The sequence below is a fragment of the Pogoniulus pusillus genome, chromosome 26, assembly GCF_015220805.1.
Source record: "Pogoniulus pusillus isolate bPogPus1 chromosome 26, bPogPus1.pri, whole genome shotgun sequence".
Lineage (NCBI taxonomy): Eukaryota > Metazoa > Chordata > Aves > Piciformes > Lybiidae > Pogoniulus > Pogoniulus pusillus.
The window spans coordinates 14230023-14257024 of NC_087289.1; the positions used below are offsets into that span (position 1 = coordinate 14230023).

A 27002-nucleotide genomic window follows, 5' to 3' on the forward strand; every position below is an offset into this window, starting at 1 on the left:
AGAGAAGGAGACTCCACAACATCTATGAGCAGCCTGCTCCAGGGCTCTGTCACACTTGCCACAAAGAAGTTTCTCCTCACGGTGAGGTGCAATCTCCTGTGTTTTAGCTTGTACACACTGTTCCTTGTCCTATCACTAAGTACCACTAAAAAGAGACTGACACCTTCATCTTGACAGCCATCCCTTAGATACTTAGAGGTTGATAAGATCCCCTGTCAGCCCTCTCAAGACTAAAAAGACCCAATTCTCTCAGTCTTCCTTCTCAGAAGAGAGTTCAAGTCCCCCAGTCATTCTTGCAGCTCTCCAATGGACTCTCCAGCAGATTCCTGTCTCTCTTGAAACAAAAAGCCCAAAACTGGGCAGAGTATTCCAGGTCTGGTCTCAGCAGGGCTGAGTAGAGGGTGAGGAGAATCTCCCCAGACCTGCAAGACACATTTTTCTTGATGCACCCCGGGGTGCCACAAGAGCACATTGCTGTATCACCAGCAACCTTCTGTCCACCAGGACTCCAAGCTCTTTCTCCACTGAGCTGCTTTCCATCAAGATGATCCCTAGTGTCTGGTGTTATTATCCCCCAGATGCAGGACTCTGCACTTGTCCTTGTTAGACTTCACAAGGTTCTCCTTCATCCAGCTCTCCAGCCTATCCAGATCTTGCTGGATGGCAGCACAGCCTGACACCAACTCTGTTGTTAAGCCAGTTACCAATCCACCTCACAGTCCAATTATCTAATCCACTTTTCTGGAGTTTACCTAGGAGGATGTTACAGCAGATGGTATCCAAAGCCTTGCTGAAGTCAAGATAGATGATATCCACTGCTCTCTCTTCATCTATCAATCTCCAAACCTTCCCAATGTAAAAGAAAAAAAATCCCTAATGATTATTACAAAATAAGTTCTTCATCACTGTGGAAATCTGCCTTAGGGATTTAATTACAAGTGATGCCATTCTGAGAAGTTCCAGGTCTGCTGGGTAGGCTGAAAAGCACACACTAAACCAGAGCAAACTGACTGAAAGCTAGCTACACTCAGTCCTCTTTTTCTTCACTCTCTGCCCTTTCCCCACAAACACATGAAGTATTTTGTGGGAGTAGGCAAACTGGGGGAAGAAAAGAGCTAAGTGTACCTATTAAGTAGGGAAACTCTTTAGAGAGACGTTTTACCTAGACTAGAACAAGGAAGACAAGACAAGATCAGCAAGGTAAGAGCTGATTCACTCCTGAGCCATTATTTCTTACCATGCTTGGAAAGAATCATTTCGTAACACCTTCACAGGAACTTTAATTTCTCCTAGAAAGACATCTTGTACCAAATTTCCATTATTCCACAGGTCAACCCTGAAAATAAGGACAGTTTATTGGGTTTATTTTATCTCTCAGAAGCAAAAATCATCAAGTTAACAACAGCTGACTTACAGCACTAATCCACACACATGCGGGCAAAAAAGAGTTATGTTAGAAATCTCACTCCACTCTGATTAAATCAAGAATAATCAAACAAGTGGTGTACAAACCCACAAAGAACAGATAAAGAAACAAACAGTGGAGGTTAGACTCACAGACCTTGCATCAGTAGATAAAAGTGCTATTGGCAACACACACATATATTCTGAGCAGTTTCTTGTTCCCAAATCTGTGCGCATTTCTTCTCAGGTAACTCAAGTGAACTTTCTGTCTCGGTTCTAATTTAAATTCCCAGAGACTCTAATCAATTTGATAGAGCCAATAACAATTTGTAGAGTGCCCTTCCCTCTCCTCCCTCCCTTCCCAAAAGAAAGGGGTTAGAAGTAGAGAGGAAAGGTAAGCACATGCCAATAATCAATCTCACTCGATTTGGAAGTTAAAAGGAAAAGTTTAGCAGTAACTTAGAAAGAGGTATCTGAGGTAGGGAGGTTACAAAGGCAGAGGGAAGGGAAAAGCAAAATACAAAAGGTATAAACACAACCCAAGTTTGTGATGGTGGCTTTGTCTGCCTCGTGTCTGCCAGGTGGTGTGGTGGTATGCAGGGAGAGCAGTGATGCGGAGAGTGAGGCAGAGAGAGAGATAGGGGACAGGAAGGGGGGAGTGGGCTATCCATCACCTGGTGGTGTTCAGACCCACCCCTGGGGAGGGGTTAAGACCCTTAGGGACAGGTTCAGGGTTACCCCCCTTGGAGTGTTAACCCTATACACTTTCCAACCAATGTATTTACCCACCTCTGTTTAAGAGCTAGAATTTGGCACACTGCAAGGCCACATCAGCACATGCACATTTCCACCCCCCCACCCCAAGCTGCAGTTTGTATGCTTTCAACCTCAAAAGGAATCACAAGACTCCAGACATGCACCTTGGTTTTTTTTTTCCTTCTTACCTCTCTGACATTTGTGACAGACAGCAGTTAAGAACAAGAAAAAAACCAACAAAACAAAAATAGTAAAAAAAAAATCAACTAGATTTGTTGGGGCATGACTACCTTTCTAAACACATTTGCAGCTATAATGAAATATACACATTTCATAGAATAGAATCAACCAGGTTGGAAGAGACCTCCAAGCTCATCCAGGCCCAACCTAGCACCCAGCCCTAGCCAATCAACTAGACCCTGGCACTAAGTGCCTCAGCCAGGCTTTGCTTCAACACCTCCAGGGATGGTTACTGCACCACCTCCCTGGGCAGCCCATTCCAATGCCAATCACTCTGTCTGGGAAGAACTTCCTCCTAACCTCCAGCCTGTACTTCCCCCGGCACAACTTGAGACTGTGTCCCCTTGTTCTGTTGCTGGTTGCCTGGCAGAAGAGACCAACCCCACCTGGCTACAGCCTCCTTTCAAGATAGCTGCAGACAGCAATGAGGTCACCCCTGAGCCTCCTCTTCTCCAAGCTAAACAACCTCAGCTCCCTCAGCCTCTCCTCACAGGGTTTGTGCTCCAGGCCCCTCGCCAGCTTTGTTGCCCTTCTCTGGACACCTTCCAGCACCTCAACATCTCTCCTGAATTGAGGAGCCCAGAACTGGACACAGCACTCAAGGTGTGGCCTGACCAGCGTTGAGTACAGGTATTCATGAAGGTCATAGTTTAAAATGCACACAGCAGGTTAGTTCTCTAATGGCTATTAAAACTAACCACTACATTCTTGCTCTGCTATGTATGTTACCCTTTCTGAAGGCTTTCTGTCATTCAGCAAATTGGGTGCACGCATGAGCGTGAGCACAGTAAGCGAAAGTAACCGAGCAGAAGGGATCACCACGACCCTACCTACGTAGTGTTAAGTATGGACCTGTTCTAAGGGTAGGTGAGCAGAAAGGGGAAGGTACTTTGAAGTACTCTTTTGTAAGGAAATGATGCAACATAAATACTTTCCTAAGAAGCAATGTGAAATTACAAGAAACCCACACAAGAGGTTCTCTGATGTTCTGTGGCACTCAGCACCACATCTCAGCTTCTTTTAAACACTCCCAGAGATGGGGATTCAACTACCTCCCTAGAAAGTCTGTTGAGTGTTTGAGAACCCTTTCAGGGAAGAAGTTTCTTCTAATTCCAATCTAAACCTCCCCTGGTGCAAACTGAGGCCATTTCCTCTCATCCTATCACTTGTTACTCAGGAGAAGAGACCAACACTCACCTCACTCCAACCTCCTATCACAGTGTTTAAGAGAGCAGGAATGTTGACCCTTAGCCTCCTCTTCTCCAGACTACACAACACCAGTTCCCTCGACCACTCCTTATGAGACTTGCTCTCCAGGCCCTTCATCAGCTTTCTTGCCCTTCTCTGGACATGTTCCAGCACCTCAGTGTCCTTCTTGTAGTGAGGGCATCAAAAGTGAACCCAGTATTTGCGGTACGACCTCACCAGTGCTGAGTACTGGGGCACAATCACTGCCCATCTCCAGGCAGCTGGGACCTCCCCAGTTGGCCAGGACTGCTGGTAAATGATGCAAAGTGGCTTGGTGAGCACTTCCATTAGCTGTTTCAGTACCCTCAGGTGCTTGCCATCCATCCCCAGAGACTTCTGTGTGTTTAAGTGATGCAGCAGGTCACTAACCATTTGCTCTTGGACTATACAGACTTTGTTCTCCTCAGTCCCCCATTTGTTGCTAATGACTTGTGCTGTACTCTTTTAACAGCTGAAGCCAAATTAACTTCCAGTTGGGCTCTGGCCCTTTTAATGTTCTCCCTGCACAGCCTCACGACAACTCAACAGACCTCCTGAATGACCTGGCCCTTCCTCCGATGACCACAAACTCTCCTTTCTTCCTTGTGCAGCAACCAGATCTCTGCTCAGCCAGGCCCCTTCTTCCCTGCCAGCTCAGCTTTTGGCTAGTTGGGATAGCTTGTTTCTGGGCTTTCACGACTTGAACAGTATCCAGCCTTCCTGGACTTCTTGGGCTTTCAGGACTGCCTCCTAAGGGACTCTGTTGATCAGCCTCCAAATATATCCTTCAACTTATTTCCTTCAAGTTCTATTATCAATATTCTGTGCAAACCAATATATATCCATAGGAGGTCCTCACACCTCCTTCCTCACAGGTAAAGGAAACAAGTTTAGACTGCTAGATACAATTTGCCACTGTTTACTTAAAAATAAATGCCTTTGTCCTCACTAAGAAAGACACTAAAAAAAACACCTGAGCAACTTTACATGTTAGAAGCATCTTTTCTACCAGTCTGATCAGTAATTCTCTGGAGTTACTAGAATCTATTAATAGAAGAACTATTTTAGTGTATTTTATCATTAAAACAATCACTTCAGAATCTACATAACTTACCTGACTTCTAGTTTCTCAATATCTTCTTCTTCTACCTGAAACTGGGACTTTTTGGTGTAACTGCTGGACCTGGTAACCTGCAAGTAAATTCTTCCTATTAACATACTTTACATTGTCATGTTATGGAGGTCAAAACCCAAAGAAAACATCACCTCTTTAACACTTGCTTTTAAAAAGGACAACTTTCAATTCACCAAACTGCCTTCTTAGAGAAAGCAGGTGACAAATGGGTCAAGAAGGGTTCATGTTAGAGACTGATGAAGGCTAGCATGTATCAAGTGAAATACAGTAGGGATCTATCAGTAAAAACAACCCCAAAAAACCCCAACCAACACAACAATAGAAAACCCCAAGAAAGAAGTATGACATGAAACAGCAAAGACTTCTTTGGATTCAGCCTGAGCCCCAAGGAAGAACTGAAGCTAATTCTGAGAGTTCTAACAGAACAACTAAGAAGATGCTCACTCTCCTTGCTCTAGTTATACTACAATCATAACCCTTTACTTTCATGTTCCTGATTTCTTGACTGATTGCTTTGTCAATTTAACTCAAATAAATTACAAGTCACAAAGTTATTGAAGTGGTTTGGATGACATATTTATCCTAGTCTCTTACTTCCTAAGGAATTATACTCAGCATCTTGAGCAGATGCGTTAGACTGAGGCCAACTGGATTATTTAGTGAGGAAAATTAGATGACAGGCTGTGAAAAGGAAACAGTGGTGATGGCTACTTCACTCATAGGCTTGCTGAGATGTATAAAAACAAGAACACAAACAGAGATAAGATCCAGTGTGTGTGTCTGTCTGAGTCTGTGTCTCTGTGTTTCTCCCTGGGCTTCTTCTGTGTAACTAATCCTTCTGCTTCTAACTCCCCTTGTCAATCCTCACAGCTCACCCTGCACATAAGGCAGATTCTGGGATAAGGTAGAAGGCTGGAAAGAAGGTGGAAGGGTGGTTGGGATGTTCTCCTGGGGACTTTGGTTTCTGGGAGGGGTTTTGTGTTTCTGTATTACATTTAACTTGTATATTTCTGTATATAACTGTAAATATTTGTACTATGTTGTAACTATCTGCTTGTATATCATGCTAAGCTATGAATATAAACCTCCATTCCTTAACTTCCAGCTGCCTGCGTCTAGTCTGGGTGATTTTGTAAGAGAGGAGAGGCAGGTAACTGCCAAACCACCACAGCAGGTGAGCTGAAACCCACATCATATGTTCACTCTCTATACTGAAGGACTGAACAGATTCTCACTGAAGTCCCACAAGAGAACCAAGATCTACATAAACACAGTAAGTTGTAACACATTTGAGGCAAATCTAACAGTTGTACTACTTCCAACGCTCAGCTGAAGGCAGAGTGCTTCCATGTAAATGTAGTTCTTGTTACAGACACAAATCAGACAAAATGCCAAACATCATTTGGTTACTGTAGGGTCACTCACAGGACCAAAATCAAATACCAAGTAACAAAAGAAGTTAACATTCTAAAAGAACCCAAACCAGTAAATTTATCCATTATGAGGTATAATAACTACACTGTTTAATTAAAGAAATAAGTTGGGGGGTTTTAGCTTAATATTCTTGAACAGAAAAGAGGTTAAAAGATCTCTCACAACCCCCAGTGGCAGCAGAGGCTATACAAAACTATCCAAGACAATGAATTACCTTCCTGTATGCGTTTTTGAGGAAGCAATTTTTCCACACAGCAACTGGAGGGGAATGTTACTCTCTGGCAGTCCCCAGAAATTTAATTACATCATTCACTTCTATTTGAAAGGCTTAGTAAAAGCTCTTCAATTTGCATGAAGAGAGTTGTCTGTGTTAGCTATTTTTTGGCAGCTTGCTTAAAAACCATTTGAAGGGTTGCATAAAAATCAACAAAACAGCACACAAAAAGTTACCTCAAAATAAAAGGTTTCGTTGAAGTGCGGATTGCTTGTTTTCTTCTTTACTTTGGTCTTCTTTTGGTCATTCCTGTTCCAATGTGGTAAAATTTTTACCATAGACAACTTAAACACACAATTGTAAAGACATTCTATTGTCAAGAAGGACCCATGCATAGATATTAAAAACAGTTCTTGTCATTTTAGAGATTACTTGGTCAGTGAAGAAAACCCCAAGTTCATTTTTGCGATACAGTATGAAGTTTGAAGTGCTGTATCCAGTTAACTGTGCATCTCTCCAGCCCTAAGTTCCTATCTCAATTCACAAATGAGTATGATTTACATAGCTCAAGTAAAATACAACAATTGCCACAGCATCACTGAATCATAGAACCAAGCAGGTTGGAAGAGACCTCCAACATCATCCAGTCCAACCTAGCACCCAGCCCTATCCAGTCAACCAGACCATGGCACTAAGTGCCTCAGCCAGGCTTTTCCAGAACATCTCCAGGGACAGCAACTCCACCACCTCCCTGGGCAGCCCATTCCAATGCCAATCACTCTCTCTGCCAACAACTTCCTCCTAACATCCAGCCTAGACCTCTGCCAGCACAACTTGAGACTGAGTCCCCTTGTTCTGTTGCTTGTTGCCTGGCAGAAGAGACCAACCCCACCTGGCTACAGCCTCCCTTCAGGTAGTTGTAGACAGCAATGAGATCACCCCTGAGCCTCCTCTAGGCTAAACACCCCCAGCTCCCTCAGCCTCTCCTCACAGGGTTTGTGTTCCAGGCCCCTCACCAGCTTTGCTGCCCTTCTCTGGACATCTTCCAGTACCTCAAAATCTCTCTTGAATTGAGGGGCCCAGAACTGGACACAGTACTCAAGGTGTGGCCTGAGCAGTGCTGAGTACAGGGCAAGAATAACCTCCCTTGTGCTGCTGGCCGCACTGCTCCTGAGCCAGCCCAGGATGCCATTGGCTCTCCTGCCCACCTGGGCACACTGCTGCCTCATTTTCAGCCTACTATCTACACCAGTGCCCCCAGGTACCCCTCTGCCTGGCTGCTCTTACCTACTCTGTTCCCAGCCTGTAGTGTTGCTTGGGGTTGTTGTGGCCGAAGTGTAGAACCCTGCACTTGGCCTTGTTAAATCTCATCCCATTGGCCTCTGCACACCCATCCAGCATGGCAAGGTCCTTCTGCAGGGCTCTCCTACCCTCCAACAGATCCACAGCTGCTCCTAGCTTGGTGTCATCTGCAAACTTACTGATGCTGGACTCAATCCCCTTGTCCAGATCATCAGTGAAGATATTGAACAGGACTGGGCCCAGCACTTATCCCTGGGGGGCACCACTAGTGACAGCTGCCAACTGGATGTGACTTCATTCACCACCACTCTCTGGGCCCAGCCCTCCAGCCAGTTCTTGACTGATATCAGAGTGAATCTGTCCAAGCAACAAGCTGCCATCTTTGCCAGAAGCTTGTTGTTGCAGACAGTTTCAAGCTTCAGTCTGCAGACAATTTCTGTACCACTGCTTGCAGGTGGTGAGCAGTTTTCCTTGTCTTGTTCAACTGCCAATTTCTGGGTTTGCCAGTCTCTTCTGCTGGGGAAATACCCATTAATTCCTCACAGATGGAGGCTTGCAGCAAGCCACTGAATGTTTTCTTTGGAAGGAAATCACTGCTAACACTACATGCAGAACAGCATAGGGTCAAACAAAACAACTGCTCCCCAATCCCTTGTGATTTTTGGGTTTTTTTCCCCTTAATTTTGTTGGGTTTTTCCCTTAATTTTGCACATTTTATAAAAGAATAGAGTCTTATTTAGCTAGCAAAGGACTATGGTGGGATAAAAACACTTTCTAAAAGAAATTATTTTGCAATTTGGGGGAAACACAGATGAGGAGGAAAAAAAATATTGTCCTAGACATCAACTCATTGTTTTCAGGGGCTGGTCATAGAATTATTCCAGTCATGGTACCTGAGTCACACACATGTGAGACTGGGAAATTTTTGTCAGATTAGCACATATATATATCCACACACAGTCTCAAACTAACAGGGTAAATACTTTGCAAGACCAACATTCACTCACTTCTACCTGTATCACCACTCAAACATGAAATACATGTCCATTTACCTTCTTTGGCAATCAGCACCATGCTTCCTAGGTATAATGGTCAAAATTCCCTGGTTCTCTTCAAAACTAGCTCCAAACAACCAAATCAAACACCCACTCATCAAAAAAAAAACCCAAACAAACCCAAACATCCAAACAACCCCCCCAAAAAAAAAGGTGAGCACACATTACCAAGAAAGACTAAAAAAATGCCCCACTCACTGAGACCTTACTCAGGGACAATCCTTCCAAAGTCTTTAAAACCACACAAATTTACTAGAGGACACTCTGGTATTATGCTCAGAGCAGCAATTCTTCCATACTAAAGACAGTAGTTGGGCTTAGATTTGATGTTGCAAAAAAGAAACAAGTGACATCTAGCTTGCTTTAGAAACTAATGGGCAAGGACCTACAGAGAGTAAATATGCAAGATATGGGATTTTTCTCAACTAAAAAACCTCAACAATTATTCAGCATTACCAAGCCCCCCACACACAAAAAGGCACATTTAAACTGTGGGGACTTTGTAGCATCCTGAAGGTGCTGGCATTAGAAAGGTCTCACCAAAACCTTTACTTTCTTGCTTCCTCCCCACTGCTAAACATCTGCTGGGAAGAAACTCACACCTTAAGAAAAACAGGGAACAGAGGAGGGTGAGTGAGCAACTGACTCTTATCATCTCACACAGGAATCTGATAAACATTAACAGGAAGTAGAGTGCAGATATTAAGAGTCCACTATAATATATAAGGAGAAAGAAAGAACTGAGTCACACACAAGTGGTCCTTGACTAGTGCAAACCATTCAGACAGAGCAAACATTTTCACAATCTTGATATTGTGAGGAAAACACAGTATCAAAGGAAGATGTGATACACACAGAAGGCATTTTAAGCTTCTCCTGTACTTTAAGGATCTTGCTTAAAAGCTATGACCTTTTCTTCTTCCTCCCCCCCAGTTTAACACAACAGCACTTTAGATTAATTAATTTTAAACTAAAATGTTACCTGGAAGGCCCCACAAGAGAGACTGTTGCATAAGGGTCACAGTTCTGCCCATTTATAAGAGGCAACCCATGGCACTCCTTTATGCTACAAGAAAAAGGCAATCAACAGATCAGTGAAACAATGTCTTTGGCTTGAAAACAAACAAAAAATGTCTTTCATTTGTGAAGCTGTTCCTTAAATCCTGCTGTATTACACACTGATAAATATGTGGATCTAATGTAATGTACATACATACAGTTGATCCTAACTACAGATTTCTGGATAGTAACACAAGGTAACAGTCAAACATGAAGTCAGAGTAAGGAGGTGGGTAGGTTCAGACTGGACATGAGGAGGAAGCTGTTCAACATGAGAGGGGTGAGAGCCTGGAATGGGTTGCCCAGGGATGTGGTTGAGGGCTCTGTCCCTGGAGGTGTTTCAGGCCAGGCTGGATGAGGCTCTGGCCAGCCTGCTCTAGGGCAGGGTGTCCCTGCCCATGGCAGGGGAGTTGGGAATGGCTGATCCTTGTGGTTCCTTCCAACCCTGACTGATTCTATGATTCCAGACTCTGTAAGAACAAAATTCTTGGAACTGCTTTGATAGGAGACATTCCAGTACCATACCCACATGCCAAAATCCTAACTCAAACAAGCACCTATGGCAGAGGAAAATGCAGGCTTCATTAGCTTTAAAATCTGATTTCTCAAGGCCCACAAAAGGCTCTCATCCACATGGCAGCAACCACATTTGAAGGCACTATAATATTCAGATATTTTGTTTTGGCTAAACTACATCCAGAGTAGAATAAGCTGAGAAATTCAAAGTAATATAAAATTGAGCATCCAAAACTACAGTATGTAGTCTGAGCATGTCTAGGTTCCATCTATACTATTCAAGCAGAAAAATCAGTTTTGCTTTGAAACAATGTTTAAAGTTTCTCTTCAGAACAGTGCATTAGCAGGGTGAAATGTCTTTTAAAATGCTGCTCCCTGCCATCATTTGAACATAGTCCTTCCCTAAGTCATAAAGCTGGTGCTTTTAACAGGTACCTGGGCACACTGTTCACCATTCCTGATGAAAAGGGATGGGATGGTTAGACAGTAATGCTCATGGGGACAAAGACACACTTTCTGGACCTCTTCTGAAGGCTTGCAGTATTTTTGAGTCAGTATGACAGCAACACTAACAGAAACAGACCTGAGTCAGCAAGCTGACTAACCTTCAGATGCTGCCCAAATAGGAGTATTAACTAAAACCAACTGAAACAAGCAACCCTCAGCAAGTTTGCAGATGGCACCAAGCTGTGTGGCACAGTCAACTTGCTAGAAGGCAGGGATGCCATCCAGAGGGACCTGGACAGGCTGGAGAGGTGAGCCCAGGCCAACCTCATGACATCCAACAAGGCCAAGTGTAAGGTCCTGCACCTGGGTCGGCACAATCCCAAGCACAGCTCCAGGCTGGGTGGGGAATGGCTGAGAGCAGCCCTAAGGAAAAGGACCTGGGGGTCTGGGCTGATGAAAAGCTCAACAGGAGCCTGCAGTGTGAGTGCAGCCCAGACAGCAACTGTGTGCTGGGCTGCAGCAAGAGCAGTGTGGCCAGCAGGGCAAGGGAGGGGATTCTGCCCCTTTGCTCTGCTCTCCTCAGACCCCAGCTGGAGTCCTGTGTGCAGTTCTGAAGCCCCCAGCACAAGAAGGACATGGAACTGTTGGAGACAGTCCTGAGGAGGGCCACAGCAGCTCTGCTATGAGGACAGGCTATGAGAGTCAGAGCTCTTCAGCCTGGAGACGAACAGGCTTTGAGGAGACCTTATAGTGGCCTTCCAGTATCTGAAGGGAGCCTACAGGAAGGCTGGGGAGGAACTACTGACAAGGTCTTGTAATAACAGGATGAGAGGTAATGAGTTTAAACTGGAAGAGAGGAGATTTAGACTAGAGGTTAGGAGGAAGCTCTTTCCATTGAGGGTGCTGAGACACTGGAACGGGTTGCTCAGGGACATTGTTGCTGCTTCCTTCCTAGAGGTGTTTAAGGCCAGGTTGGATGAGGCCTTGAGAAATCTGCTCTAGTGGGAAGTGTCCCTGCCTATGGTGGGGAGTTGGAGCTGGATGATCCTTGAGGTCCCTTCCAACCTAGACCATTCTATGACAGCAGAGCAAACCAGTTTGCAAATCCACAGCAGAGAGAAGACTCTTCAGCGAGACGCTGCTCTAATGCAGCTGTGCACACTGTAGCATTTAATGAGTCCAAAAACATTCAGCAGCTCACAAAATTTCACAAACAAAACACAAACAAGAACTGAACTCCTTAAAATCATCTGCTTTAAAAACAGGTATTAAATAAATTAATGCAAGTAAAGTTTGGTCACTGTAATTAGCCTGTTTGAATGAAATGTAAAAGCTATGTACCTCAAGTAGAAAATAGCCTTTTCTGATCCAAGTACATATAACCAAGTAAATGTTCTAACACTGTCATGTAAAACATTAAGTAGTGGAGACCAAGCTAAAGTTCCACAGCAGCAACAACAGCTACACTGTTAAGGAAATGCTTTCTGTACTATGGAAAAACAGGGTTGACAGGGTAAGAAGAGCTGCAAACCCAAGGGAGGAAACAACAGACACTAACACTCCCATGCTGCCTCAAAATTCAACTGTTTTGAGTATGCATGATTAGAAACCAGATGATTATAACCTCCCCAAGTCCCTTTGTCTTAGCCAGTCCAAGGAACTTTCAGTGCTGACACACTGCACAATCATTTGTTCTATTTCTTCCTGTTTTCAAGCACATGGCCTTCAGCATTTCAGTAATTTCTGAACCACAATGAACCCCACAGTGATTTCAAACCCACCATTCAAATGGGTTCTTGAAACATCCAGTTGTTTCATAAGCATTAATTGATTCCTCCTCCAACACACACATGCTATGTAAGAGTGGTAACATAATTGAACTGTCTAAGCTTTTCAGTCAGTTGGGGCATCTGATTTGAGGCAGCCAGGACTTGATTCTGTCAGCCTGTTAGGCATTGTGTAGCACTAAGCACATTGTCTCTGCAGCTGCCAGGGATTTCTGATTTCAGGTATGAGCACTGAGTACCTTTAAGTCAGCCTCAGCTTGAATCTCATAGGAAATTCACAGCAAATGGATCAAGTCAAACTGATTTGGAGAGAACTTCTCTTCCTACAGCTTGTGCCATACTCACTAAGCTTCTGCATTTCTCTAGCAGACAGAAAGGTGCCCTACAGAAAGCAGTTGCTTTCCCCATGTATGGTTTCTCACTCCTTCCCCAGTCACTGTCTGAATGACTTGTGTACTTAACGTGACCAACAAAAACTGATCACTTCTGGTTACAGAAACTGCTTCTTCTGGCTTCCTCTGTCTTCTTGCAGCTTGACCACAACATACACAAACTGAAGGAAGGCTTGTTTGTCAATTCCTGTAAGCTGAAAAACGTTTTAACTGACAAATTACACAGCCTTGCAGCAGAACTAGGACCTCCACATGCATCACACAGATCACAGGATGTCAGTGGTTCAAAGAGACCCAAGGAGATCACCAAGTCCAACTCTTCTGCCAGAGCAGGGCCACACAACCTAGCTCAGGTCACAGAAGAGCGCATCCAGGCAGGCCTTGAAAGGCTCCAGAGAAGGAGACTCCACAACCTCTCTGGGGAGCCTGTGCCAGTGCTCTGGGACCCTTACAGTAAAGAAGTTCCCCCTTGTGTTGAGGTAGAACCTCTTATGCTGCAGCTTAAATCCACTGCTCCTTGTCCTACCCCAGGGAGCAAGTGAGAAGAGCCTGTCCCCCCCCTCAGATATTTATAGACATTTATTAATCTCCTCTCAGTCTTCTCTTCTCCAGACTGAAAAGCCCCAGATCCCTCAGCCTCTCCTACGGCAGTGCTCCAGGCCCCTAATCATCCTCGCAGCCCTCTGCTGGACCCTCTCCAGCAGATCCCTGTCCCTCTTACACTGGGGAGCCCAAAACTGAACACAGTATTCAAGATGAGGTCTCACCAGGGCAGAGTAGAGGGGGAGGAGAACCTCCCTTGATCTGCTGGACACACTCTGCCTAATACACCCCAGGATCCCATTGGCCTTCTTGGCCACAAGGGCACATTGCTGTGCCATGGGTAACTTGTTCTCCACCAGGACCCCCAGGTCCCTCTCCACAGGGCTGCTTTCCAGCAGATCACCTCCCAGCCTGTACTGATGGAGTTTGCACTTGTCCTTGTTGAACCTCATTTGGTTTCTCTGTGCCCAGGTCTCCAGTCTGTCCAAGTCTCACTGGATGGATGCACAGCCTTCAGCTGTATCAGCCAAGCTTCCCACTTTGGTGTCACCAGCAAACTTGCTGAGCAAACACTCTGTGCCCTCATCAATGTCATTGATCTGCTGCTCCAAGCTGATTTCATGCTCCAGTCAATGTCCCCTGTGTAAGCAACTCTAGACCTTCCTTTTCATTGCCTGCCCAAGCTCCATTTATATCGCCACAATGTGAGGTCTACCAAACTTTCCAACGTCTCAAAACCCAAACAATATTGCAGCTCCTCTGATCATCAACTTGCAATATTCCCAAATCTTTCTTTTTCAGACCCATTGACCTTCAGAATTTCATCTAAGTTTATCTCACCTCCTCTTCTCTTCATCTCTAAGACAGCCAGACATAACCATTCCTTAACTCTCCAGCTGCTGCCTGGAATCTGCTGTAAACACTATCTGACAGCACAGCTAGGTCAGCTAACTACACCAAAATGCAGTCTCCTCTTCTTACAGTCCTGCTTTGCACATATTACCTGTGGTGACCCTGCTCACTAACTTTACAGAAAGTTATTCGGGTTTCAAAACAGGTTTCATGAGGTTTGGCAACCTGAACTAACCCAATCACACACAATAGCTCACAAGCTCCAAAAGCACAGCAAGGGAAGTAGCCATAAAAGGCAGGAACCATTACCATAGAATCAGTCAGGGTTGGAAGGGACCACAAGGATCAGCCAGTTCCAACCTCCCTGCCATGGGCAGGGACACCTTACCCTACATCAGACTGCCCACAGCCTCAGCCAGCCTGGCCTTAAACACCTCCAGGGATGGGGCCTCAACCACCTCCCTGGGCAACCCATTTCAGCCTCTCACCACTTTCATGCTGAACAGCTTCCTCCTCACATCCAGTCTGAATCTCCCCATTAAATCAACTCAGCATTACAAGCCCTTGTATAAAAGTCCCTCCCTGCCTTTCTGTAAGCCTCCCAGTTTTGCAGACTCCCAGAAAGGAGAGCTGCAATCACCATTTTTGACAAGTGCTACTATGCATGCCGTTGTGGCTTTGCAGAAGAGCCCACACTGAGGCAGCACTTAATCTATTAACTATCTTTTCCCCACCCAGGCATTCACACATTAGAAAAGGAAACAAAACAGTGTTGGAGACCCCCAAAAAATTAATTAACCATGCAGAAATGTTCTCTTAGTGCATTTTCAGGAAATTTAACAATGTGTTTCCTATTAATATGAAAGCTGAACATAAAATAAGGGCTTAGCCCATTCAAGTTGTCTTGATCATAGAATCACAGAATCGACCAGGTTGGAAGAGACCTCCAAGATCATCCAGTCCAATCTAGCACCCAGCCCTAGCCAGTCAACCAGACTATGGCACTAAGTGCCTCATCCAGGCTTTTCTTCAACACTTCCAGGGATGGCAACTCCACCACCTCCCTGGGTGAAGATAACTCTTCACACCAAAGGAAAATTAGCTTTATGCCTGTATTTCTAAAAAGTCTAAGAGTGTAGCTAGCAGGAGTAGGGTAGTGCACTTGGCACTAATGAGGACACACCTTGGGCTCTGGATTCAGTTTTGGGCCCCTCACTAAGAGGACACTGACTAAAGTGATGGAGCATGTCCAGAGAAGGACTACACAGCTGGTGAAGGACCTAGAGAACAAATCATATGAGGATCAGCTGATGGACATGGGACTGTTTAGTCTGGAGGAGGCTGAGAGGAGACTTCATTGCTCTCTAGCTCCCTGAAAGAAGGTTGCAGTTAGGAAACAGACAGAATCTTCTCCTTACTATCAGGTGACAGAATGAGAGTATATGGCCTGAAACTGTGCCAAGGGAGGTTGAGGTTGGATAATAGGAGAAATGCCTTTCCTGAAAAAATGGTCAGGCACTGGAACAGGCTGCCCAGTGTGGTGGTGGAGTCACTGTCCCTAGAGGTGTTCAAAGAACATGTGGACATGGCATCTCAGGAAATGGTTTAATGGCCATGGTAGTCTTAGTTTGATGGTCAGACTCATACTTGGAGGTGCTCTCCAACTAAAACAATTCTTTGATTCTATAAGATAAGCAGTAGGAGTCTTAATTTGACTTTCTCCAGGGAAAAAAAAGGGTGCCAATCTCTTGTTTTCAGCATTCTTACACAAAGTGAAAGCCCTAGCTGGGTTCAGAAAGTCCCACCACCTTAAGAAACTGGGCCAACATTTTCCACTGGAACTTCTTTGCAAGATCTAGACTAAACCTAATGTCCCTCAGCTGAAAAGCCATTCCCCCTAGTCCTACTGCTAGACACCTTCAGGAGAAGTCCCTCTCTAGCTTTCCCATAGATTCCCTTCAGGTACTGGAAAGTAGCTCCAAGGTCCCCTTGAAGTATTTTCTTTTCCAGGCTCAACAATCCCAGCTCCCTCAGGCCATCCTCATAACAGAGCTTCTCCAGCCCTTAGATTACCTTTGTGGCTTTCCTCTGGACTCACTCCAACAACTGTGTCCTTCTTACAATGGGAACACCAGACCAGCACATGGAAATCAAGGCAGGGTTTGACAAGAGGAGAAGAACCACCTCTCTGCACCTGCTGGTCACAATCCTCTTGATGTAGCCCAGGATACAGTTTGCCTTCTGGGCTGTATGAGTGCACTGCTGGCTCATGCTGAGTGTCTTATTAAGCAAAACCCTCAAGTCTTTTTTTCCTCAGGGCTACTCTCAACCCACTCTGCACCCAGCCTGGATTTGTGCCTGAGACTGGCCCAACCCAGATGCAGGACCTTGCATGTGGAGTCGTTGAACCTTGTTTCCTAAGCCTACACCAGTTCCCTTAGCAAAGAAGCTCCAAGGGAAGTCATACAAACCCAAAAATGTTATTTGCATCATGACATGCAGTATTAAGAGCAACAAACAAGGCTCTAACAAACAAATCAATATTGAAGGATTAATGTATTTCCTTACTGTACTACCAGTTGCTGGCACACAGATCCGTTATCTGTTATCAGCTCATTCAGTTTTAATTCAAGGTGAACCTTTCCCTGAAAAACACAACACACACAAGAGAAACAAACAGCTTTAAAGCCTTTATTTTACAAGGACTGATTAGAAAAAGAAAGTTTACAGTTAGAAGCTTTTTTAAGGCAATTCCATTCTATATAATTTCTAAAGCATGCATCCTCAGCTGCAGACAGTACCTTAATTGGCCAACCCTCCAGAGATTTAACAACACACAAAAATACATCTTCCAGCCCAAGAAAGCACCAAGAGCAAAAGGCCCTCTCAGCTATTTCATCCTAAACACAGGACAAACCCTTGAACAAACAACCAGTGACTTCAATGAGCATTTCAGGAGAGGGTTCCAAAATCACCTTGGACTCTGAAGACAGGCATAAAAGGCGAGTAGCACGCAGCAGCCAGAGGCAGCAACATTTAACACCCATCTGTGAAATCCTGTCCATCCCACTAGTCTCAACAGCATTCAGAAATCTATTATGCATCCCCATGCAGCTTTCAGCTATTTCATGACGTCTCTTGATGTACTCATGCAACAGTAAAGCCAAGGAAAGGGGAGGAAGAGGTGGCAAGATCTGCTAAACCTGGCTTCTTCCTTATATTACTATGATATGATAGGAAGTATTAAGAATCCATAAAAGGTGGATTAACTTCAGTGTGCTGGTTTGAGCCTAGCTGGCATATTTTGATGAGAAGAATTAGATGACAGGCTGTGAAAAGGAAACAGTGGTGATGTCTACTGCACTCATAGGCTTGCTGAGATGTATAAAAACAAGAATATAAATATAGATAAGGGAGTCTCTGAGCTTTTTGGGCTGCACTTCTCTCTCTAACCTGCCTGACTAATCCATCTGCTTCCTAACCTCCTGGCTGACCCTCCAAACTACCGTGAGCATAAGGCAAAGCCTGGGGTAAGGTAGAGGGGCAGGAATAAGGTGGAAGGGTGGTTGGGAGCCCCTCCTGGGGACTCAGGTTTCTGGGAGGGCTGCTGTGTTTCTGTGTTACTTTTAACTTGTCTATTTCTGCATATAGCTGCAGATATTGTAAATATCTACTTGTATATTGTGCTGAGCTGTTAATATAAAGCTTCATTCAATCTCCAGAGCTTCTGAGCCTAGTCTGGGTGATTTTCCTAAGTGTGGGGGGGCAGGGAACACCCAAACCATCCCAACTGGGAATACAGTAGCCTACTCTATTCTCTCAATGAAAGGCTGCAAAAACTCCAAACCACCAAGAGCAACTTTCCTGTGATGACCAAACTTTGGTACTATAACCTTGCTTCAGATATCTACTGCTTGAAGAATACAGCTATTCTTTTCAGGGCCTTGCTATTTGTACTGGCTTTCATATCTAAGATAACCAGACACTGACATGGCCTTTCCTTTAAACCATGCTGTCCTCAGTATTCTTGGAACGGGTCTATTTGCCAAATAGCAAGTATTTAGACACTGTCTCCTGTGGCATCCTCACAGCCAAGCTTAAAAGCCATGTGGATGGGATGATTAGGAGCTGGCTGAAGGACACAGCAGACAGAGCATAGTTGGAGGGCAAAGGCTTAGTAGTGTTCCCCAGGAATGAGTACTGGGTACAGCCCTGTTCAGATGACTGCTTCATATAAAATGAACAAAGAGACAGAGTGTACCCTCAGCAAGTTTGCTGATGACACCAAATGATGCCATCCAGCATGACCTGGACAGGCTGGAGAGCTGGGCAAGGCAAAACTCAGTGACACTCAACAAGAGCAAGTGCAAAGTCCTGCATCTGTGGAGGAACATCTCCATGGATCAGTACAGGCTGGGGCTGACTTGCTGGAGAGCAGCTCTGGGAAGAAGGACCTGGGAGCCCTGGTAGACAACAGGATGACCATGAGCTAGCAATGTGACCTTGCGGCCAAGAAGGCCACTGGCAACCTGGGATGCATCAAGAAGAGGGTGGCCAACAGGTTGAAATAAGGTTTCTTTCCCCCTTTACCCTGGTGAGGCCACTTCTGGAGTACTACACCCATTTCTGGCCTCCCTGCTTCAAGGAGAGACTTGTTGGAACGGGTACAGGAAAGGGCTATAAAGATGATGAGAGGACTGGAACATCTCTCTTATAAAGAAAGATTGAAAGAAATGAGGGTTTTTAGCCCTGGTAGACAACAGGATGACCATGAGCTAGCAATGTGACCTTGTGGCCAAGAAGGCCACTGGCATCCTGGCCTGCATCAGGAACAGTGTGGCCAGTAGGGCAAGGGAGGTTATTCTGCCCCTGTAATCAGCACTGCTCAGGCCACACCTTGAGTACTGTGTCCAGTTCTGGGCTCCTCAATTCAAGAGAGATGTTGAGGTGCTGGAACGTGTCCAAAAGAGGGCAACAAAGCTGGTGAGGGGCCTGGAGCACAGCCCTGTGAGGAGAGGCTGAGGGAGCTGGGGGTATGCAGCCTGCAGAAGAGGAGGCTCAGGGGGGACCTCATTGCTGTCTACAACTACCTGAAGGGAGGCTGTAGCCAGGTGGGGTTGGTCTCTTCTCCCAGGCACCCAGCAACAGAACAAGGGGACACAGTCTCAAGTTGTGCTGGCAGAGGTCTAGGCTGGATGTTAGGAGGAAGTTGTTGCCAGAGAGAGTGATTGGCATTGGAATGGGCTGCCCAGGGAGGTGGTGGAGTCACCGTCCCTGGCGCTGTTGAAGAAAAGACTGGATGAGGCACTTAGTGCCATGGTCTGGTTGACTGGCCAGGGCTGGGTGATAAGTTGGACTGGATGATGTTGGAGGTCTCTTCCAATCTGGTTGATTCTATGATTCTACGACCAGGAAGGTCACTTTAACACATGGCAAACGAAGCAAGCTACTATTTGAAGCACAACACTAAAATGGAAGGAAAATCCTTTGCTGACTTTGCACACATTTTTCTATAGCACTTATGTTTTGACACAAAACTGGAATGTTACCACAAATCCCCAGGGGCAAGGGGTGTGTTTCTCTCTCTGTACATCACAAGGGAGGAGAAGTGAAGTTTCTTTTATAAGAAAGTTTTAATGAAACTATTTCGGGATGCCTGTCAAGCATTTTGTAAGTTGTAACTACACAGATTGGAACATAGGTACCTTCAGAAAACATTTGTCACACAGAGAAACTCAACTGCAAAAGTAGATTTACATGATAAAACAAGGATACTAGGAAGCATGCCAACAGCCTTATAAGGCAAAGCTTTTGAATGACAAATGAAAAGACATTAGTATTTATTGCAACAGCTGACTTAACTAGTTTTACTAAGCAGACCTTGCAAATGCTCTCAAAATCTTTTCTTTTAAAGAGCAACTGCAGCAAAACCCACAACAAACCCCCAAAGCATACTTGCCCCATCACCTCCAAATTATGTGGTCTACACTTGTGCTAGTTTGAAGCTAGCTAGAATGTTTTGGTGAGAAGAATTAGATTATAGGCTGTGAAAAAGAAAACAGAGGTGATGTCTACTGCACTCATAGGCTTGCTGACATGTATAAGAACAAGAATGTAAATACAGGTAATACAGACACTCTCTGCCTGGGCTTTGGGCTGCAAACCTCTCTCTAACCTAACCTGCCGTCTGTGTGACTAAATCCACCTGCTTTCTAATCCCCCCTGGCCGACCCTTCAATCTTCCTTGGGCAGAAGGCAAGATCTGGGATAAGGGAAAGGAGTGGGAGAAAGGTGTAAGGGTGGTTGGGAGCCCCTCCTGAAGACTCAGGTTTCTGGGAGGGCTGTTGCGTTTCTGTATTACCTTTAACTTGTATATTTCTGCATATATTATAAACATCTGCTTGTATATTGTGCTAAGCTGTAAATATAAAGCTTCATTCAATTTCCAGAGCTGCTGAGTCTAGTCTGGGTGACTTTCAAAGTGGGGGGGGAGTGGGGAACACCCAAACCATCACAACACTCCCCACTTTACTGCTCCTGAGGAGCTATCTGTAGATGCAGTTTGCTCAAAAGTTGGCACCGCGATGGTTGCAGCGAGGTGACTCTAAGTAAATATTTTCCTGACACGTACAGAGAGTTTCAGGGACAATCCTTTTTGTTTTGTTTGCTGAAAGCAGCACAGAGGCTTTCTGAAGTGGCTGATCTGCAGATCTCTATCAGGACTTTTGACGCAAGTGTAGTGGCAGAGTTTTTGAATGTACAGGTTTTAAGTGTGGTTGTACAGATTGAGGTTTTATTCAGAAGAAAAATAAATGGGCCATGCTGCCACAACAAATAAGCAGTGCACTTCATGTGGATATGCTTTTCATCTGTACAGCTCCAGGAAGACTTAAGACATAAGAATACTGTTAAGGCATTTCCCAAATAGCCGCTTCAAAACTTCTGCTTCACTTTGGAGACAAGCAGCATCCCTCTGAATTCTATACTGGGACCAGTAATGTCTTTATCAATGGCATGCCAGGATCAAGTGCACCCTCATCAAATTTGCAGTGGGGCAGATGGCACGCCAGGAGAACGGAATGTCACCCAGAGGGAGCCGGACAAGCTCAGAAAGTGGACCTATGTGAGCCTCATGAGATGAGATTTTTTTTCACAGAATTTTAGCCTAGAGAAGAGGAGGCTCAGAGGTGACCTCATTGCTGTCTACAACTACCTGAAGGGAGGCTGTAGCCAAGTGGGGTTGGTTTATTCTGCCAGGCAACCAGCAATAGAACAAGGGGACACAGTCTCAAGTTGTGCCAGGAGAGGTCTAGGCTGGATGTTAGGAGGAAATTGTTGCCAGAGAGATTGGCATTGGAATGGGCTGCCCAGGGAGGTGGTGGAGTTGCTGTCCCTGGAGGTGTTGAAGCAAAGCCTGGATGAGGCACTTAGTGCCATGGTCTAGTTAATTGGCTAGGGCTGGGTGCTAGGTTGGCCTGGATGATCTTGGGGGTCTCTTCCAGCCTGGCTGATTCTATAATTGGCAATGCCAAGTGGAAGGTTCTACATAATTCTCAATGGGGCAATCCTCATTATCAATACAAGCTGGGGGATGATGAGATTGAGAGCAGCCCTGCAAAGAGAGACTGAAGTGGGACTTGTGGATGGAAAGCTGGATATGAGCCAGCAATTTGCACTCACACTGGCATCCTTGGCTGCACCAAAAGAAGCATGGTCAGCAGACCAAGGGAAGCAATTCAGCTGTGTCCAGTTCTGGGCTCCCTACTCCAAGAGGGACACAGAACTGCTTGAGAGAATTCAGCACAGAGCCACAAAGATGATTAAGAGGTGGGTGGAAGCTGAGGCATAGGAAGGTTCTTCCCTGTGAGGGTGACAGAGCACTGGAACAGGCTGCCCTGGGGGGGTTATGGATTCTCCCTCTCTTGAGATATTCAAAACCTGCGTGGACGCGTTCCTGTGTGATCTGGTATAGGTAATCCTGCTCTGGCAGGGAAGTTGACTAGATGATCTTCTGAGGTTCCTTCCAGCCCCTAACCTTTTGTGACTCCCTCCTTTCACTCTGACAACACCTCACCTAGAGTTCTGTGCCCAGCTCTGGGGCCCTCAGTAAACAGACACGAAATTGCTGCCGCAGGGCTGAAACACCTCTCCTATGAGGTTAGCAAGCTTGGGCTGAGCCTGAAGGAGAGAAGGCTGCAAGGGGACCTTACTGCAGCCCTCCAGTACTTAAAGGGAGTTCAAGAAAGATGGGAACAATCATTTTAGCAGGGTCTTTTTCAACAGTACAAGGGATGATGGGTTTAAACTGAAAGAGGGAGATTCAGACTACATAGAGGGAAGAATTTTTTTCACAGTGAGGGTGGTGAAACACTGGCACAGATTGTCCAGGCAGGTGACAGAAGTGTCATCCCTAGAACCATTCCAGATCAGGTTAGACAGGGTTTTGAGCAACTCTATCTAGTTAAAAATGTCCCTGCTCACTGCAGGTGGGGGTAGATTAGATGAGCTTTAAAGGTCCCTTCCAAGCCAAATCATTGTATGATTCTGCCAGCTTTAAACAATACAGTTAGTTTAGAAATGTAGAATAGGCATTATTTGTTAATCAAGCTGCATCAAACAACAGCTGTCTCACAGGAATTGAGACAGAAGATAACCTTTATCCCATACAGATCAATATAAACTTCTACCATCACATGCACTCCTTTATATTTACTTTTAAAAACAAAACCATGCAATTATTTACCTGAACCTCTGAATTAGAATCCACAGGCTGAAGCATAAACCAGTTCTCTTTTCCTGTGTAGTTGCACAGATCTTCTTTTTTGATGGACACCTTTCCTGGGGGTGGGGGTTGGTTGAGAACAGAGAGAGATAAATATAAAGTGCTTCTTAATAGGACAAATATGTAAATAGAACTGAAGTGTGATTTTTGTTTAAATTCTCTTTCTTTCATTTTTTTTGTTTTGGGGGTCTTTTTTGTTGTTTTGGGGTTTTTTTTTTCTAAGCTTATGATGCTCCATGAAAAGCTTATGGAAACGTAAGTTAAGTTCCTGTGCACTGTGTGCAGAACAATCATTTTTCTGAGGTGACCTCACTGCTGTCTACAACTACCTGAAGGGAGGTTGTAGCCATGTGGGGGTTGGTCTCTTGTCCCAGGCAAACAGCAATAGAACAAGGGGACACAGTCTCCAGTTGTGCCGTGGGAAATATATGCTGGATGTTAGGAGGAAGTTCTTCCCAGAGAGAGTGATTGGCATTGGAATGGGCTGCCCAGGGAGGTGGTGGAGTCACCATCCCTGGAGGTGTTCAAGCAAAGCCTGGATGAGGCACTTAGTGCCATGGTCTGGTTGACTGGCTAGGGCTGGGTGCTAGGTTGGACTGGATGATCTTGGAAGACTCTTCCAACCTGATTGATTCTATGATTCTAAAGCATTAAATTGTTTATATAAAGTCAAACTAAGTTAAATACAATGTATTAACAAGATTAGGTAAAACAAAGAACACCCTTGTGGCTGGAAATACCACAGTAAAGACCTGAGAGAACAGCAACAGTGCTGCATGTCCCAACAAAAAAAAAAAAAAGGAAAGCTGTTACTATACCAAGTTAGCTTTCATCCTGGTGCAAATCATTTCCTTCCTCAACCTAAGTAATGCGAAGCCTTTCTTCATATCACTCTTACAAGGAGTTTTATAACAGCTACTGCAGCTGTTCTTTGGATATAAAGCTGTTACACACTGAGGGGGGTGGCTGCAGTTTTTCACCTATGCTACACAAAGCATTCTGCAGCAAACTTCTAAGTCACTAAGTTACACAGTGCACTGACAGAGAAAAGACTAATATCTATAGCTAGTTTTAAGAATTATTGCACAATTGCAATTATTGTGAAAGTGTTCCACAGCTCATTCAGTCTTAAGTTGTGCTGGAGGAAGTATAGGCTGGATGTTAGGAGGAAGTTCTTCACAGAGAGGGTGACTGGCATTGGAATGGGCTGCCCAGGGAGGTGGTGGAGTCACCATCCCTGGAGGTGTTCAAGCAAAGCCTGGATGAGGCACTTAGTGCCATGGTCTAGTTGATTGGCTAGGGCTGGGTGCTAGGTTGGACTGGATGATCTTGGAGGTCTGGTTAAACCACACCTTGAGTACTGTGTCCAGTTCTGGGCCCCCCAGTTTAGGAGGGACATTGAGATGCTTGAGCGTGTCCAGAGAAGGGCAACGAGGCTGGGGAGAGGCCTTGAGCACAGCCCTACGAGGAGAGGCTGAGGGAGCTGGGATTGGTTAGCCTGGAGAAGAGGAGGCTCAGGGGTGACCTTATTGCTGTCTACAACTACCTGAGGGGTGGTTGTGGCCAGGAGGAGGTTGCTCTCTTCTCTCAGGTGGCCAGCACCAGAACAAGAGGACACAGCCTCAGGCTGCGCCAGGGGAGATTTAGGCTGGAGGTGAGGAGAAAGTTCTTCACTGAGAGAGTCATTGGACACTGGAATGGGCTGCCCGGGGAGGTGGTGGAGTTGCTGTCCCTGGGGCTGTTCAAGGCAGGACTGGACGTGGCACTTGGTGCCATGGTCTAGCCTTGAGCTGTGTGGTAAAGGGTTGGACTTGATGATCTGTGAGGTCTCTTCCAACCCTGATAATACTGTGATACTGTCTCTTCCAACCTGGTTGATTCTATGAATTCCATGATTTGAATTCTTTAAAGACTTATAGGTAGTGACAGTTACCCAAACTGTCTGATGAAACAGAAAGGGGAAAAAAGGGTTTCTTAAATGTGTTCAAAAAAATAAGTAGATGTGGCACTTTGGGACATGGTCTTGGAGGTGTTGGGTAGAAGGCTGGACTTAATTTTATATGTCTTTTCCAACTATAATGATTCCATGGTTCTATATAATTGTCATAATTTTCATTTCACATTCATAATACCATTTCAAAGAAATGGTCTAAAAAATAAGCATATTTTAATACAACAAAGCAATTAATTCAAACTTTAAAGCACCATTTAGTTTAGAAGCACTATACACTGTGTTTTAAGAACACATCACCTTAATAAGCATGCCCTTAATACTACAGATAATGACACTGAAACCAATCAAATGTTATGCAATGTTTAGGTAGCATTCCAGAACTTACCTATACGTAGGTCCTTCTGCAGAACACTTTTATCATATATGTAGAAGGACAACCACTGGAATGGTCTTGGAATCTCAAAGTAGAATTCTTCTCCAAAATAAGGGCTGAAAATAAAGACTGAAAGTTAAAACAGAAAACCACTTTATGTCATTTATACAAACAAACTCACTGCATTTCAGTGTAGTCCTAGCTGTAGGCTTCTAGCACTGTACTTACCTAGCAGTCAGAACATTGCATTTCAAATGGTGCACAACATTTTTTGTGTCACTGCAAATTGTGAATTCTGAAAATCAGGTGCATGCACAAACCCCTCCTAACTCCACAATTTTGGAACTACTGGATTCTTAGGACTTAGACCACTTTCAATTACAACTGTATTAACATCATTGGTGAAAGATCTGCAGCTCCATGAAACTAATTCCAGCCTGCTTTCTTTCTACAGAAAAGTGCTGTGATGACTGTTATACTAAACCCAGAGACAAAGGGGGGGGGGATATTTCTTGCTGCAATACCTTTCTGACACTGTATTGCTACAGCACTGTTATTAAACTAATATAAACATGCTTATGTCTGGAACAAGCAGTCCAAAAGAATACCAGGAAGAACAGGATATCATCCCTACTCCCTCAAAAATAATCACAAGTAAAACACCAAATACTTAAGAGCAAACTGCTCATTAAATAAGTAAAAAACATGAGAAGAGCTAATTAAAAGTGGGGAAAAAACCACCCACAGGTGAAATCTCACATTCTGAATTTCTATAGCCAGTATTTAGAAAGAAGAGCTTTTACTGCAGGAATCCATTATGAGGAATTTCACAGGTGTAGCATGCATTGAGTTGGAAGGGATCTTTAATGGTCATCTAGGCCAATGCCAGTGCAGTAAGCAGGGACATCCCCAAAAATGCATTTGAAGACAAGAGAGCAGGGTCTGAAGAGCAAGATGAAGGAACTGATTAACTTACCAGTTCCTTTTTTTTTAAACACAGACCTTTTACCACAGGCTTCAAAAGTGACAAAACAGACTTTAAAATGACATTGAGAAACAACTTTAAGACTTCTTGGTTGATAGAAAAGGTTTCTCAGCTTCTTGCCTTTTTGTTTTAATGTTTCAGTCATTCAATCTTTGTTAATTTTCCAAGTCTTAAATCCTCATTTTTCCTGGATCTATAGAACTCTATGCATCCAATTATCATCAAGTAATTAGTCTAGGATGGAGACTATTAGCAGAGATTTCCAAATAACTATTTAGCAACCATACCCTATGACAAAGAAAGCAAACTTCACTACTGTACTGCCTCTGTGTCAGTCACTAGCAAACATTTTGACCTCAACATTACACAAAGTCTCACATTTGGCAGGAAAAAGCAGATCTATAGTATAAGCATAAACAGAAAGTAATGAATTGTCTTATTTAAGCTGGGAAGTTCTTCCTTACCTAAGTTACCACTGTCACATGAATCTGTTGTTCATGATTCTTTAGCAAAGTATGGGGCACAGAGGGAAAATTCAAGGTGAG

The 27002-nt window shown here is 44.6% G+C and overlaps 1 protein-coding gene across 3 annotated transcripts in view; it reads right to left on the bottom strand.

Annotated features, from left to right (window-relative positions):
• RASA2 (RAS p21 protein activator 2) overlaps positions 1–27002 on the bottom strand; it is a 60180-nt gene that overhangs the window by 26269 nt on the left and 6909 nt on the right. For all 3 annotated transcript variants that reach the window (XM_064165153.1, XM_064165154.1, XM_064165155.1), the window contains exons 3-9: positions 25485–25588; positions 23107–23201; positions 16932–17008; positions 9750–9833; positions 6647–6719; positions 4742–4818; positions 1238–1336 (exon numbers count right to left, since the gene is read on the bottom strand). In XM_064165153.1, coding sequence (XP_064021223.1) covers positions 1238–1336; positions 4742–4818; positions 6647–6719; positions 9750–9833; positions 16932–17008; positions 23107–23201; positions 25485–25588 — 609 coding nt within the window. The remainder of the gene's footprint in view (positions 1–1237; positions 1337–4741; positions 4819–6646; positions 6720–9749; positions 9834–16931; positions 17009–23106; positions 23202–25484; positions 25589–27002) is intronic.